Source organism: Clarias gariepinus, chromosome 2, assembly GCF_024256425.1.
Source record: "Clarias gariepinus isolate MV-2021 ecotype Netherlands chromosome 2, CGAR_prim_01v2, whole genome shotgun sequence".
Taxonomy (NCBI): Eukaryota; Metazoa; Chordata; class Actinopteri; order Siluriformes; family Clariidae; genus Clarias; species Clarias gariepinus.
This window is the reverse complement of record NC_071101.1, coordinates 18,005,004-18,020,941: the sequence shown is the minus strand read 5'-3', so window position 1 is coordinate 18,020,941 and position 15,938 is coordinate 18,005,004. Positions and strand designations below refer to the sequence as shown.

Sequence of the window (15,938 nt, the reverse complement as noted above, 5' to 3'; positions counted from 1 at the left end):
GAAATGCATTATACGACTGCCATTGACCCTAAAAGAGAATTAAAGTTTACAAATAAGAAATAAATATAAATAAAAGAATACGATAGAAATTAAATAAAAAAATTAAATTAAACTAGGAAAAAATAGAACTAAAAATAGAAATAGAAATTTGCTAGGAAAAATAGAACTAAAAATAAAAATAGAAATATGATGTGCATAAAAATTGAAATATACTGTACTGGGTGTGCAAATATGCATAGAACAAAGTGTCTTTGTGCAGAGGTTATTAAAGTGTCTTTGTGCACTGGTCCAGGATGTAAACGTAAACATGTAGTGTAGTTTTGAAGGTAGGTGTGCAAAGTTATTAAAGTGTCTTTGTGCAATGGTCCAGGATGTAAACGTACAACATGTAGTGTAGATATGAAGGAAGGTGAGCGTGTAATTGTCCATAGTGTTCATGGTTGTAAAAAGATTGTACCTAGAATAAGACTTCCAACTTTGTTGTTGATATCTTATCCTCTGAAAGCACTTCTGATTCTTATTTCAATTAATTTGGCTTTTAAAACCATCCAGCATCACCACTACATTTTCCATTATGACAGCATTTTGCTTCTTTGTCTCCATGTCAAAAAGAGCTAACACACAACCTATTGTCCTCTAATGTACGTGCTTGATTGTAGCTCTAACATTCAGTTTTTAAAATTCATTTATTTATTAATTAATTAATTCATTCATTTATTTTTTTTTTGTGGTACAAATCTACCAGGCATTCGGAGAGAATGTAATGAAGACGATATTTCTCAAACATGTACAGAACAGATCTACTGGGCCCAACAGCACTGGCAGTCCTGTTTTAGCTCCCAAGCTTTCTGTCTTTTTCTGGATTTCTCCTCTTGCCTGTCGTGTGTGCCTTCTGCATCTGACAGGCTGCTTTTGTTACTCTATATGCAGGACAATGGGCTTCATGGCTCCATGTGGGCACCGTGCCCACAACCCCCACTTATGAAAGACCAAGGCAAGGCAGCGGTCACGATGGAGATCTTGACTAGAAACAAGCCATGGGTGGAAACAAACCATTGCTTCACCTCCCTGCCAAAAAAAAAAAAAATCCTGGAGTGAACCAGCACTCCTGGGATGAAAATATGTGCTGCATGCTGTCGATTTTTATCACACAATAGAGAAGACTGTATTCGATGGCCGGATGTGGTATCTGGATTGTTCTTTAGAAGAACCGTGTGAATTGCTGATTGCTATTTCTATTTTATCATTTGAATATCTGATCCTCTATAATACATTTGTTTTTGTTATCATTTATATTTATATGCGGTACAACATTGTATATGTAATAATAGGTTTGCATTTTATCTGATGTTTTACAGATATGTGTTCTTCCTGGATCCATGCAACTTAGACATAATCCAAAGGAAGATTAAATCAATGGCACTGTGTGTGTCGCAGTGTCCTACTGAGGAGTTGAAAACATACGACGATCTAAAGAAATTTGCCATGACGAATGGTAAGTCCACCTTGCTCCAAAGTACCCTAGTGTTTTTATTCAATCCCAGCACAAAGCACGCACTCATGATGTAGTGTTTCACATCAGACGTCTTTGACATCATTGATCATATCATCCCCTGCTGTTAAATAAACTGTTGGCTATTGATTTTGATTTCTCTGCATGTAAATGGTTGCAGATTCATTTATTCACAATATTTCAGTGTGTGTAGATCGGAAATGATTCACGTGAATTTTTTTTTTTTTTATCAAAAAACGAAAGGTGTCCCACAGGGATGTGTGAGTACAGTATCAGTCAAATGTTTGGACACACCTTCTAATTAAGTTTCTTTAATTTTGTGAGAGTATGGGAGATTTCAAAAGTACGAAATAACTATATGGCATTGGGTATTTAAGTAATAACAATAGACAATAGGTTAGCCTTTCTGGAACAGTTATTGCAAGAACAGTATTGTGTCAAGTACATTTACAAAACCCATCAGGCACCATGATGAAACTGGCTCTCATGAGGACCATCCCAGAAAAGCAAGACCAGAACTTACCTCTGCTGCAGACGAGAAGTGTATTCAGAGTTACCAGCCTTAAAAATCACCAATTAACAAACAGCACCTCAGATAAGAGCCGTTATGAAGACTTTACAGAGCATAAATAGCTGACACATCTTACCATCAACTGTTTAAAAGGGATTATTGCATTTTTTTTTATGCCTTCAGCATTGTTTTACAATGTAAAAAGGAATAAAAATCAGGAGACCATGGAATTAAAAGGAACTTTTATTTTTGACTGGTCCTATTTAATGTCAACTTTCTTTCGGTTGCTTCGGTCAAGGCGTTGCAACTCCGATCCGCAACTTGGCATAAGTTAATTTTTTTTTGTGCCAGATGCTCTTTTTGACGCAACCCTCCCATTTTTCTAACGGGGCTTGGGACTGCATGCAGTGGCTTTTCCGGAAAGTGTGACGTTCAATGAGAAGTGGCAACCCGCCGAGGGCAGGGCTCAAACCCGGATCCTCAAATCAACAACCTAGAGCCTTAGCCGCTTGAGCCACCACTCCCACTATTTAATGTGCTCTTTATAAATTCCCGAAATGTTAAGCGGTAACATTCTTACATTTTAATCTATGCTCCCTTTTGCTTTCCGTGTTAAGTGTTTACAAAGTACTAGTGAATCCTTGACGTCTTGATCCTGTCAGTCCTTGATCTGAAATCTATCAGTCTTCCATCGTGCTTGAAATGATTAAGGAGTAATAGAATAGGGTGCTTTGAGAGCATGGAGACACATATGCTTTCTAGTGGAAGCTTTACACTTGAACATGTAATATACAACGATTGTTGCATTCGTTCACCTCCACATAAAAGTGATTAAAAAAAAATTGTAAATTAGATACGTCGGTCAGATGACCATTATTTTTTGCAACAACTTTTACTTAAAACAGGTGGATTGTTTGTCCTGGGCCAGGATAAAGTGGATATTGCAATGAACAAATAAATCAATCAAATTAAGTAATTATAAAAAATAAGCACATAATGCCTGCAAAAACTTTGGACTGAAATGTTCTTAAATAAAACAGACTTATTCATCCTGTACAGGCGCTATGCTGCTGACATTCATTGAAGGAAAATGAACAAGGACATCTTATTCTGCAAACATGTTTGGCCTTGATTTCTCCGTCCTTGCATTCCATCCTTTTATTTTTTCCTCCTGCCATCTGAGGGAGAAACTAGAGGAATCAATACAAGGACAATTAAAATAACGTGTTGCACCTACAGATATTCTCAAAGTAACATGACATGAACCTTGCCCAGATATTACAGAAACTTTGACTAAAACTATTATGTTTTTTGTGTTTTTTTTATTAAAAAAATTATATGATGATGAACTATGGATTTATACGGAACAATTGGTATGTTACAATGCCCTGTAGATAAAGACGTGCTTGACAGGCATGTCACTCTCTATGTAGCCTTATAATGTTGTTTAAACAGTAATAAGTGAAAAAAAACACTGGCTTATATTTTAACTCTTCAGTGTGTTTTAGATCAAATTTGATCTTCTACCAGTATTAGAAAACACTTTTATTTTCAAACGTTATGTATTATTTGCATCCATGCGTAATCTCTCTGTCCCACTAGAACATTGTTTCTCCATCGTCAAATATGAACCCATCAAAGTAGTTCATCGAATCAAACCGAGCTGAGTGAAGAATACTGAAGCAAACATATGGAAAAACATATGGGAAAGAAAACCTGGCTGTAGTTCAGAGACTTTACTAACCATGAACCTGTGCAGTTTCTGTAGCAGATCATCTGTTGCAGCTTATCCAATCCAACTCAGGCTTACAGAGAAAACATTCATGTGGAGCTTATTGGCACCACTTATTTGCATATTATATGTTGAATATCTATCACAAGTATATTTTGCATAGGAATCTGTCACACTTTCTCTGTGTGAATGGCGTATGCCGTATGTGTTCTCCACCAATGTGTTTTAAACAAGCCGATCTCTACCACCGTGCTATTTGAATAAGATTGATGCATAATAAATAATTTACATCTTTTTTAACATAATGATCGTTCCACACATCCCTCCAGGCTCAGCCGACTTTCCCGACTGTGATTCGGTAATGTGTGTATTTTTTAAATTTTGAAAGTCTCTGTAATTTACAGAATAAAATCTGCATTAATGTAAAAAAAAAAATGCAACAACAGCATGAATAATAATAATAATATGATAAGCACTGAAGTCAAACCAGTGATGGGCAATGATCAAATCAGTGCAGTAACTTTTTTCTTTTTTTTTTTTTTTGTAATAAATGGATCAGTAGCAGTAGCACCCGAACCAATTTAAATTTCTTATAATAACCCAGCTCAGCAATTACTCCATTATTCACTAATTACAATTCAGTAACTACAGTGAAACTCTGTGGCCAGTAATTCAGGTTCAAGAAAAAGCAGTAGCAGCGTTTACAAGGTTTAAGATTGAAAAAAATATATTAGCACATGAAATGACAGGTCTGTTGTGATTGACTTGCCTTTCCGTTGGTCTGTGCCAGTAAAAACTACACAGATTTTGCTTGTTTACAGCATGTGTGAGTAGGTGTAAATGCCTATCAAACAACATGAAATGTGCTATTTTTTCGCTATAAAAAACAAAATCCACTATGCATTTTGGGTGAAGAAGTGTTTATGTAATGTAAGAGTGGTTTACCAAAAAGAAAACCTTCCAAAAACTTTCTTTTTTAAATATTTAAGAAGAAAAAGGACAGTTAAAGTTAAATTAACATGACAATTTTTAGCCATTTTAACAAAATATTCGCCTTTATGAATACACTGATTTATACTATTACAATAATCATTTTAAACTTGATCAGAATCTAAAATTTTTTGGCTGTCGAACCCACTAACAGAACCTACAATAGAGGATCTGGAAAATGTCAATGCGCAATCATTCCCACGCTTCACACATTAGAGGCTTTTTTTTTTTTAACCCTAAAACTCAAGCGGCACAGATACATGCCGGCAACTCGGCATAGGTCAATGATGATTGAAAAAAAAAAGTGTTTATATAGAAGCCTTTTTGAAGTGTTAACATGGAGTCTTCAGACTTCAAACTATATTTGAGTTTTCGGATACATGTCAGGTCGAACAAAAGTTATTATTATTATTATTAACTTTTATTATATATACAGTATATTTATTTAAAAAACTGCAAAACAAATAATGCTCTGAGCTTTAATTTCATGCATACTGTATACTACCTGCCAGATAGAACTGATATTCACAGAAAGTGTTATATGGTTTCTTATGTCATGGAGGTTGCACTGTTGCATTATTTGATACCTCACTTTTCATAATGACGGTTGGTTGGACACTTTGATATATTTAAAAAAAAATACCTAATTATTATCCATAATAATTTACAGTTGAATTCACATTATGTTGCTCAGCTTTTCATGAGCACAGATGCCAATACAGTATATGTAGAGTATAGGGGGGTGTCTCTACAGGAACATGTTTAATAAATGGACAATGAATAGGGTGTTTCCTGAAGAAAAGTCTAAAGTTTAGTAACTGGACAGGGACAGTAAAGCAGTTTGTCATCACAGATGCCACCATGATGTCATGGCAATGAAGTCGTTAAGCGTCAGTCCATTCCCTGTTCAGACAAAGGCTTTTCTCATGAGTGCACTGGTGACCCGAACATACCATCTTCCTTCACACTGTATCTCTATTCACAAGCTCTCAGGAATAAACACACATACAAACACATGCACATGCAAACTCTGGACCTAAAGCACACACACACACACACACGTAGAAGTGTGCTGAGGAAAACAAAGACTCTGTTGACTCTCTGCTGCAGGGAGTCTGTTATTTCCACTCCAGTGCGTTGCTGTTGTGTGTCCACTTTACTGTCTGACACGCCTTCTGGCACCCAGAGGAATATAATTAACATGTTTGTTTCTGCATGCATACAGTATCATAAGATGTCAGTATCATCTGTGTCAATACACATTTTTGAATTTTAACCCCTTCAAGTGCCAGACTAGTTTTCTCTTAAAATTCTTCAGCATTTTATTTAGTAACTTCTTTGCAGTAACTACACTTAGGCTACGTTTACACTGTCAGGTAAATGTGACCCAATTTCGATTTTTTGCTCATATGTGACACATATCGGATATGTTCTATGTCCGTGTAAACAGGAAAAAAACGCATGCATTCTGATATTTCGAGATCGGTTTCAGGCCTCCCTTATATGTGGAAATAAATCAGATATCTGTAAATGTGATTGTCGTGTAAACAGACAGATCGGGTTTCCTAAGTCATTGTGTTCTGTACGCCATTAAAACTGCGACTTCTTCGCGGTTTAATGACGTAATGTTATTCTCTGGGGGAAGCGCGTGTGAAATTATAACATCGCAGGTGACATGAAAGAGGAAAAGCACCCAGGCCCCCTACACACACACACACACACACACACACTTTTTTAATACTTATTTGGGCTAAATAACATTTAAGAAATCAGTATTTGGTGAATGAAGCATATACTGTATGCGGGCTGCAATTATGCCGTTTTTTTCTTTTCCTGCGTTTTAGTTAGTAAGTTTAAGTCAGTTCTTTATCTCAGTAATCCCGTTGCTCTGATGCTCATCTTAAAGCGACCAAAAGAAGGACTGAGAAATGCTAACTTTAACCTGCTAATGGACACACAAACCCCGATCACCTCGAGCACACTTATAAAAACGGCTTCTGGTTATGTAACTGCATTTTCTGCCCGAGTCCAAATCACAATGCTTGATGACGCTAGCAGAATAAGATTATTTAAATCACTGAGCTGAGGTTTACTGAGTCTCTGATTTCCTAATATTCTAATTTCCTCACATCAGTCATTTGTATAAAAAATTGTTTAGTAGTTCATAATTGTGCAAGGCAGCATAAGATCATCAGGTGTAACGATCATTAGTTCACTCATGTCTGTCAAGGGTTGCTCAAAGCCACTCCAGTCATTTAGATACATCTTAAATGATCCGTTTAAACTAACATCCTAGTACCTGATTTATCATTTCTGGCAAACCGGGTTTTAATCTGCGTCTGTTTCAATTCTAATCAGTTTCAGATTGCTTTTGCACTTGATTTCACAGCCTTTATATGCCTTCGTTGGCTTTCCTTTTCCATTTTCAGGCTCAGAGCTCTGCTCCTATGAGCTGGCTGGCCATAGGTACCCAAGCCTTCCAGAGCGCTTTGACAAATGTCCTAAACTTCCAGTTCCACAGAGGTAAGACTCTCAAGCTCTTACTCTAATAGCACTCAGCTTTCTTCCTTGCTTACTCTGCATTTCGCTTTGCTCTCTCTCTCTCTCTCTCTCTCTCTCTCTCTGCAGTAAAGCTCTGCCGGTGTTTAACCGCTGCACGCCTGTGGACATTTCCTGCTATTCTAAGTTTGCAGAGGCGGTGGTGACGTTTGTCAGTGATAACACCATACTTCACAGGCTGATCGCTGGAGTGGTGGCCAGTAAGGAGATCATTGCGGGGCTTTGCCTGCTAGCGCTGGGTAACTGCCTTCCTTCTTTTATTTCTGATTGAAACTCACGAACAGTAAGTTGGATAAACAGGAATTTTACTATTTAATACAGTGCAACAGCATTACACACCGTATAACATGAGTAAATCAGACTTACAGCTGCATATTTTGATAAAAATCACATTGTGATTATTTTTACTCAATTCGATTGTGATTTAAACTGCAGTAGGGAACTACTACACGTAGGATTTTGTATTCATACATCTTTATCTAGACTAACACCAAATTTAAGAAATAAACAAATGCTTAAATTATTGACAAACTCTACATACATTCCTGGCTGTGTGAACATTACATGTAATATATTGCAGCCTTGTGTGATTTATATAATTTGTCAATTCCATACCGTACAGCACAAATCGTTAGAGCTGGGGGATTTTTTTTTAATCATGTATCGCAATTCATTTTAAATTTATATATTTTTGTATTTTAGGTTGTAGAATATTGCCTTCTATAGTCCTACAGGTCATGTTCTAAACTGTTTACATATTAAGATTCAATTATTTGTCACGTGTACCTTACAGCACAGTGAAATGTTTTTTTTTTTACATATGTGCTCAGACCCCAGGAAGATGGGGGTTAGAGCACAGGGTCAGCTAGGATACAGGTCCCCCAAGTGGCAGCTTCTGGGGCTTGAACTCCTGACTTTCCTGTCGATCAGAATCGAAACAAAATCTAATATATACTATATATACATATATACAGTTAAACCTTGGATTGCGGGCATAAATTGGTTCAGAAGCGTGCTTGTATATCAAAACACTCGTATATCAAAGTGAATTTTCCCTTAAGAAATAATGGAAACTCCATAATTCATTCCACAACTCAAAAATATTAATATAAAAATAATTACTACAAAACTTAAGTAAAAAATTTTTTTAAGAGTAAAACATATATGCTTTGTCTGCTAAGCGTCACATGATCAGCCAATGGTTGAATGGAACTAAGATAATTGTTCTCTCTGATGCAACATCACATTTCCGCAGAATCCTCAAAAGGAGGCAAACGTGTCTTTAGAGAGTTTTCTTGTTAAAAATTCAAGTTTGCCGACAGAGACTCCTTGTCAGAGAGCAGTGATTCCGTTAGTGTGTGCGTGAAAGCCGTCCTACACAGGAGCCTCCCTGCTCCTCCTCTCATCTTACACCAGACATGATTCTTTTCACAGGTAAGGTGCAGGCTTATTTTTTATTTTGTACTTTATATTTTATATTTTTGGGTTACGAACCATCAAAGTTTCCATTATTTCTTCTGGGGAAATTTGCTTTGATATATGAGCATTTTGGATCACAAGGACGCTTTCAGGACAAACTGTGCTTGCGATTTGTGGTGAACTGAAAATCTCAACACACAATATGAATGTAGGTTAATTCCTGCTCTCTGTTTCACCCAAATGAGGATGGGTTCCCTGTTGAGTCTGGTTTCTCTCAAGGTTTCTTCCTATTACCATCTCAGGGAGTTTTTCCTTGCCACTGTCACCCTCGGCTTGCTCATCAGGGACTATCTGACCATTTTGATTCATACACATTCACATTCCATACAAGCTTGTGTAAAGCTGCTTTGCAGCAATGACAATTGTTAAAAGCGCAATACAAATAAAATATTATTTGACAGAATTAATACCTTTAACAGTGCAATGTTAACATGATCGAGAACTTTATCATTTGTTGATCAGAAATGTAGCAGCAGGCAAAAGAGATAAGTAGAAATAGCTAAAATTAATGAAGTACAGAGAAAACATAGTGCTGGTGTTTAATAAATAATTTAGTAATAATAATAACAATAACTTGTTTAAAGCTAGTGTACCATATCCAGCATTCATTTTTTTCATTCTCTTCTTTTTCATTTGCAGCACTTAAGTTCTGTCTTTTGGCACGATTTGTACTCTGTCAGTCAGTTTAGCAGCTGGTGCCTAAAAAATGTTGTCTGCATTCAAGTCAATTCGGGGTCAAATCACTTTTCAGTAAAATCAATCTGAGCTGGACTCGGCTGAGAGGCTGTGTGCAGTGAGATTGTATGAGATTCCAGTCTTCTGTAGTGGTTATATATAGACCACAAGCTGAAACTGTGGCTACAGATTTAAAGGAAGCAACAATAACAACGAGGCCAGTGCTCTTGGAGTGACTGTTTTGGGGTAAAGATTTAACTCTGTAGGTAAAATCACACTTAAGTTCAGAAATAGGTCCTTGATCAATAAATGTACTATATAATAAAAACTAAAGTATGTGAAAAATAAAATACGGCAGCATTCTGGTGCAGCTGGTAGTGTTACCACCTCATAGCTTCGAGGGGTCAGGGTTCGAACAACAGCTCTGGTTAGAGGCTGTGTAGATTTTCAGGTTCTCCTTGTCGGCTTTGTGTGGTTTCTCCTGTACGTTCCACTTTCTAAAATGCTTATAGGTAAGTTTGTTAGACCAGGGTTCTCACAAGCTACGTGTCATGCCTTTATAATTTGTTTTTGTATAATTAGCTGCCATATTCTGATTTATATAAATCTAGATTTATGCCTAAAGTTATATGTCTCATGTGTGAAATGCTGTTGTGCTGCATTGGGAATGCAATCTTGACATGTTTTCTCCTCTTTTCGGAAAAGTTTACTTATTTTTCATTTTGGGGGTACTGCTTGCTTACTTTACTTCTGGTTCAGATGCATGCAAAGTTTCAGTTTAAGAAAGCCTATAGCTTTTACAATTATAAAAGCTATAGGCTGCCTGGCCAAAAAAAAAAAGAAGAAAAAAAATCACACACACTAAAGCAACTAACTGCAGTAGGAAACTATTCAGACCTATTTATCTAGGCTAACATCTAATTTGTAAAAAAAATTAACATATGCTTAAATTATTGACCAACTCAATATACATTCCTGGCTATTGCGTACATTACCTGTAATATATTGCAGCCTTATGTAATTGCATCAGGTCCATAATGTGCAGCATTAATCGTTAGAGTTGGGGAAAATTGTTTCATTCTTAATTCATTTGTCGCCACAGTGACTCCAAAATCATCATCTTTCTTTAAAAATTAATTTTTTATTTATATATCTTTGTTTTTTAGTTGGTAAGATGTATGCATGCAAAGGTTTGATGTTTTGTCCTGTTTTCAGAAAAGGTTTCTCCTATTTAAATTTGGGGGTAGACAGACCTATGGTCTTTTCTTTACTTCTGGTTCAGATGCATGCCACGTTTCAGTTTAGGAAAGCCTTTACCTTTTAGAATTATACACACACAGCCTAGCCAAAAAAAAAAGTTACACACACCAATATTTCATTGGACCACTTTTGATAAAAGTACAAATATTTCCATCTAGAGTTGCCTAAAGTCTAAAGTTCAATCAAGATCTTTTCCTTGGTCATTCCAAGTCTTTCAGTGTGAGTTTGGAAATGCTTGTATATTCACTAATAAGCATAGCATCCACAGAATGTTTTATTGTTTTTTCCACCGCACTCGATAATTTTTTTTCCTTCCACATTCTTCAGCATAGTTGCCAGTTCTTCAGTATCCTTCCAGGTTTTTATAATGCGTTGGACAGTTCTTTACCCAGTTTTAGTAACTTCAGCAATTACCCTAGTTGCTTTTTTTGCTTAATGCAGGACAATATCTTGACCCTTTTGAAACACAGTAACATCTTTTCCATGACCTGGACATGTCTTTTAATACATTTGTTTAAGAAATAAGAAGCAACTCACTGCATCAGTTAGGGTTAAAAAAATATTTAACAGCTAAATCATATAAACCATGGTAGTTATCCGGTTAAAGGCTATTAAGTACTGTATTTGCTGATTTAAATCCAAATGGCAAATTTGCTTAGCCTGGCAGTGTAGAAGAAAATGTGAAAATGTCACGTCGTGAATGGTTTCCCGGAGCTGCCACATGTCATCCTTTGATACACTAATGGATTTGACATGTCTTCTTTGTCTGTGCAAAACAATGACATTTTAGTTATAACCGATTTTTTGATTAAACATGGGTTGTGATTTATTTTTTCTACAGCTAAGGTCTATATTAATTTTGTTTTGTGGTGTTTCTGTGAATATCTCTTTCTAACATGCGTGTGTGTGGGATGTGCATGCTTCCAGTGCTCTCCATGATCCTGATGGTGATTATTCGCTACATCTCTGCAGTCCTGGTGTGGATTCTCACTGTTCTTGTGGTGCTGGGCTCACTAGGCAAGTTTGCCTTTCCTTTTTCCCTTCATCCCCCTTTTTTATTATTGTATTAGGCTTGGATTGGAACGCTTCTCAGTGGGAATGTATATGTTTGGGGACATTTACATTTGTAGAAGTGCTTGTTTTCTCATCAGATTCCTGTCTGTTGCAATCAGCTCCTGGAGTTTCTTAATATCTGTGGGAGTTGTTGTAGACGTGGTATGATATTTCAGGAGCTTATGTGAGAAAATATGAAGGTGTGCTATGTGTTTGTAGGAGGCACCAGCTTTCTGTGGTGGTTATATATAGACCACAGGCTGATGATGAACGAGACTGTGGCTACAGATTTAAAGGAAGCAAAAGAAACCAATGATGAACCTGTGGCTCCCAAAGACCACGTGCAAGGACTACTGGTCTACGCCACCTCAGCAACGGTGTTCACGGTGAGTCGGAGAGAGTTATAGAGAAATATCGAAAGTGGAAATGGAGAGACAGACAGAAAGATAGAGAAACAAACAAGAGAGTCAAGCAAAGACAGGCAGGGAACAAGCATGAGACTGACAGATGGAGAGAAGGACAGGCAGAGAAAGAAACGGTGTACGAGAGAGAGACTGTGGCTGTAAATGATGGACAGAGTGTATGCAAACATTATAATTGTAAGTTGCAAATCTCATTCGAGCGTTTATTTAAGTGCCCTCTGTACATCCCTCTGATCAGGTGATCTTGCTGTTGCTGATGCTGTTCATGAGGAAGCGAGTGGCTCTGACCATCGCCCTGTTCCACGTGGCCGGGAAAGTTTTCATTCACCTGCCGCTGCTGGTGCTGCAGCCTTTCTGCACCTTCCTCGCCCTCTTCCTCTTCTGGGTCTACTGGATCCTAGTACTCCTCTTCCTCGGAACCACCGGTGAATAATCCCGTCAGGACGAGTGACAAGTCAGACAAGCAGAACACCTCAGCGAGCATCTATTTGTTATGGCTTATTTCGCTGATTTCTATTAAAAGTGGCATTAAATCAACAGAAAAACCAATTAAATAGTTACTGTTATTTGTATGACAATTACGCATCAGCTGAAGTGTCTTTACAGCGGCTGGCATGCTGCTAAGCTTAGCTTTATCAAGAGCTGCCATTAGAAAAGATGTCATTCCATTTTCCAGGTTATTTTGACTGCCAAAGAAATTTAATTACAAAACGCACACACTAGCCCAAACTCGCCTGGGGCGGAGACAACATTTGTTAACCTTTCAAAATCCTGGTGATTGCAGGCTTTTTGTGAGTAACTAAAGCTCTTAGCTGACATTTAAAATTTTGATATTTCCACAGGGTATTTACTTCATCATTTGGGTTACAAAATTATCATGGTTCTTCTTATAACAAAGACAATTAAGTTCTAACTGAAATCTTTAATTATTTTGGGATATGCACATGTGCCTTTGTAAAAACCTACATATACATGAAGGTGAGTCAAAAATGATGTGCAGTCTGGTTGTATTAAAACTTCTCTTGTCTTCTCGGCACTCGCTTTCCGTTCAAGGCTACTCTCTCCCCAGTCACTGCTGTGCAGGTGTGAGCGTGTTACATCAGTTCATTTGTAACTGCGGTGCGAGCAAAAATAGATGCACCATTTGTGATTTGCACAAAAGACGAGCAGCGTGCAGTGATTCATTTTATTGTGTCTGAGGGTGTACCTGGTGCCGAAACAGCTCACGGAAGAGCCTAAATAGAAGCATTTAAAAAATCTGCAAACACAATTTGGACTGGTACTCTAATAAGGGTAAAAGATTATTAAATTGTATCATTACTGGCGACGAGACGTGGATGCATCACTACGAGCCCGAGCGTAAGTGAGTAATGGAATACGAATATGAATTCCAGAGTATGGAATGGAAACCTTCTCAATCCCCAACTGAGAAAAAGTTGAAAAGTCAACCATCAGCTGGAAAATTGATGCTTGCAGTTTTCTGGGATTCTGTTAAAAGTATTAAAACATTATCAGGAACAAGGTTCAACAATCAAAAGTGATTGTGAAAGTGATGACGAAGCAATTTAAGGACGGTGAGTGGATGATAAAAAAAATCTGTCTTAAAATCTGCTCTTTGTGAAAATAGAATATATGATAAAATGAATCATATAATCATGAATATGGGCTACTTTATGCAAAGTTTCTTTTAAAGGCTAAATATCTTAAAGTTAATTAAAACAGCAAAATGTTGAAAATATGTCTATTTTCAGTACAGTTTATTTATGATGCACTTTTGGATGGTATGTAGCCAACAATCCAAGAGAGATGGAAGGAAGTAAACGAACAAGAAAACCAAATTGGACAGCAAAGCAGTGTTTACTTTTTGCTTTACGTTAAGTGTTTGGAGAATATTTCTTCTTTCTGACATTTTGTATAATTCTCAAGCCTCTTAAAAGTCCTCCTCTCTACTCTTAACAATTTTTACCTTAGGAGCTGTTTTTGGGGCTAAGATGTTCCATGAATCATTTTTATCTTTACTAAGATATAGTCCCAAATTTAAGAGGAAATTCTAAGAAAATGTCATAATTCTAAGAATTTTCTTAGAATTTAATCACTAGGAGCAACTTTTAGGCTTAAGAAGCTTTGTGAATATGGGCTTTGATCTCACTCCATCTGACTTTACCCTGCTTTTTGTTCCTCTAAAAGACAGCAGTGCATTTGTGGCTTACAGCTCAGACTTTAAAGTTTTAATGAGGGAATATGCAAGGTTGTCATTTCAAAAACTGATGTATTTGTATTTTCTTTAAAAAAATTCCTACAACCAGAGTGCAGATAATTTTTGACTCAACCTAGTGCCTGTATATGTGTGTGTATGTTTGCATGTACATACATATATATATATACATATTTACATATCTCTGCATAATTACAGGAAATCCAGAGAAGAACGAGAAGACTGGTCTGACTGAGTTCAGACTGAGTGGCCCGCTGCAGTATCTCACCTGGTACCACGCTGTGGGTCTCATTTGGATAAGTGAATTCATCTTGGCTTGTCAGCAGATGACTGTAGCTGGAGCTGTGGTCACATACTACTTTACCAGGTCTGTTGGAATCAGTTAGGGCTCTGTTTTTTGCGCCTCCTTTTTTTGATCATATTTGTGCTCCTCAGCGTATGTAACTGTATACATTAGAGGGCTAACTAGAGTAAACCTTTATTTAACTGCTACAAATATAATTTGCAATGCAGCTGTATACTGTATATACACTAATCAGCATCGACTTTAATAACATTAACATTAAAATCACTAAGGTTTCAGGTTCCCCTTGTGACGATAGGGCGGCTTTGGCCCCTCGGGGTGTTGGTTCCATGGGACTTCTGGGGGTGTGCTGTGGTGTCTGGCACCAGGACGATAGTGGTGGATCCTTCGGGTTCTATAGATTGCAGGGTGGAGCCTTCATGGACCAGATTTGTTTGACCCTATGGATGCTCGTTCGGATTGGGATCTGAGAATTTAGAGGCCGGTCAATAACCTTGAACACTTTGCTTGCTAAGCCCCCTAGGCGACAGGCTGTGACGTGCTGAGTGTTCTGGTGCTTTTTTGCAGTTTTTTTGCAAGTCGAACTTTGGTGCTTATTTTGGTTGCACACGAGACATGTTTTCCCCGGCCTTGCACATTTGATCTTTTCCTGGTCACGTACATGCCTGCACTGCTGTGGGCAGAGTGGCACTACAGGGGCTATGACATTTGAAACGTTTCCGGCACAGTGGTATTTTCTAACCCACTTTGCATTCTGACTTTTATTCAAGCACTAAATGTTCTGTGTTTGTAACCTGGTAATGTCAGCGCATATACAGTACAGTATATAGGCTTTTCCAGCCACTTCCTAAATAAACACATTTGAATTATTTATAATTGAGTTTAAGGTTATAGTAGATGGTAAATTACACAGTTAAAATGTTAATCTATGGAAGATTATTTAGGATTAATAGACTGGTCCACAAGTCTAAATCTCAATCTCAAACTATTGATGTGAATAAAGGTTTATTGTTGACTCACCCCTGATTTCATAGTTAACAGCAAAACCAAGCATCTAGATAGAATATTAATTCTGGGGCTACACTTGATGCTTGTGTTCGTGCTATGATTGATCAAGAAGGTATCCTCTTGGCCTCCAAGTGGCGCACGCGAGAGGTCTAGAGAGAGCTGATTGGCTGAGCTATCTCAGAGGGGAGGGATAAGAGGTACTTAGTGCTCTCACATA

General features: G+C 37.4%; 1 protein-coding gene across 3 annotated transcripts in view; it reads left to right on the top strand.

Moving 5' to 3' along the window:
* Positions 1 to 15,938, top strand: part of slc44a1b (solute carrier family 44 member 1b) — a 37,436-nt gene that overhangs the window by 12,850 nt on the left and 8,648 nt on the right. For all 3 annotated transcript variants that reach the window (XM_053476390.1, XM_053476389.1, XM_053476391.1), the window contains exons 4-10: positions 1,359 to 1,495; positions 7,176 to 7,269; positions 7,375 to 7,544; positions 11,647 to 11,736; positions 11,992 to 12,158; positions 12,433 to 12,619; positions 14,608 to 14,776. In XM_053476390.1, coding sequence (XP_053332365.1) covers positions 1,359 to 1,495; positions 7,176 to 7,269; positions 7,375 to 7,544; positions 11,647 to 11,736; positions 11,992 to 12,158; positions 12,433 to 12,619; positions 14,608 to 14,776 — 1,014 coding nt within the window. The remainder of the gene's footprint in view (positions 1 to 1,358; positions 1,496 to 7,175; positions 7,270 to 7,374; positions 7,545 to 11,646; positions 11,737 to 11,991; positions 12,159 to 12,432; positions 12,620 to 14,607; positions 14,777 to 15,938) is intronic.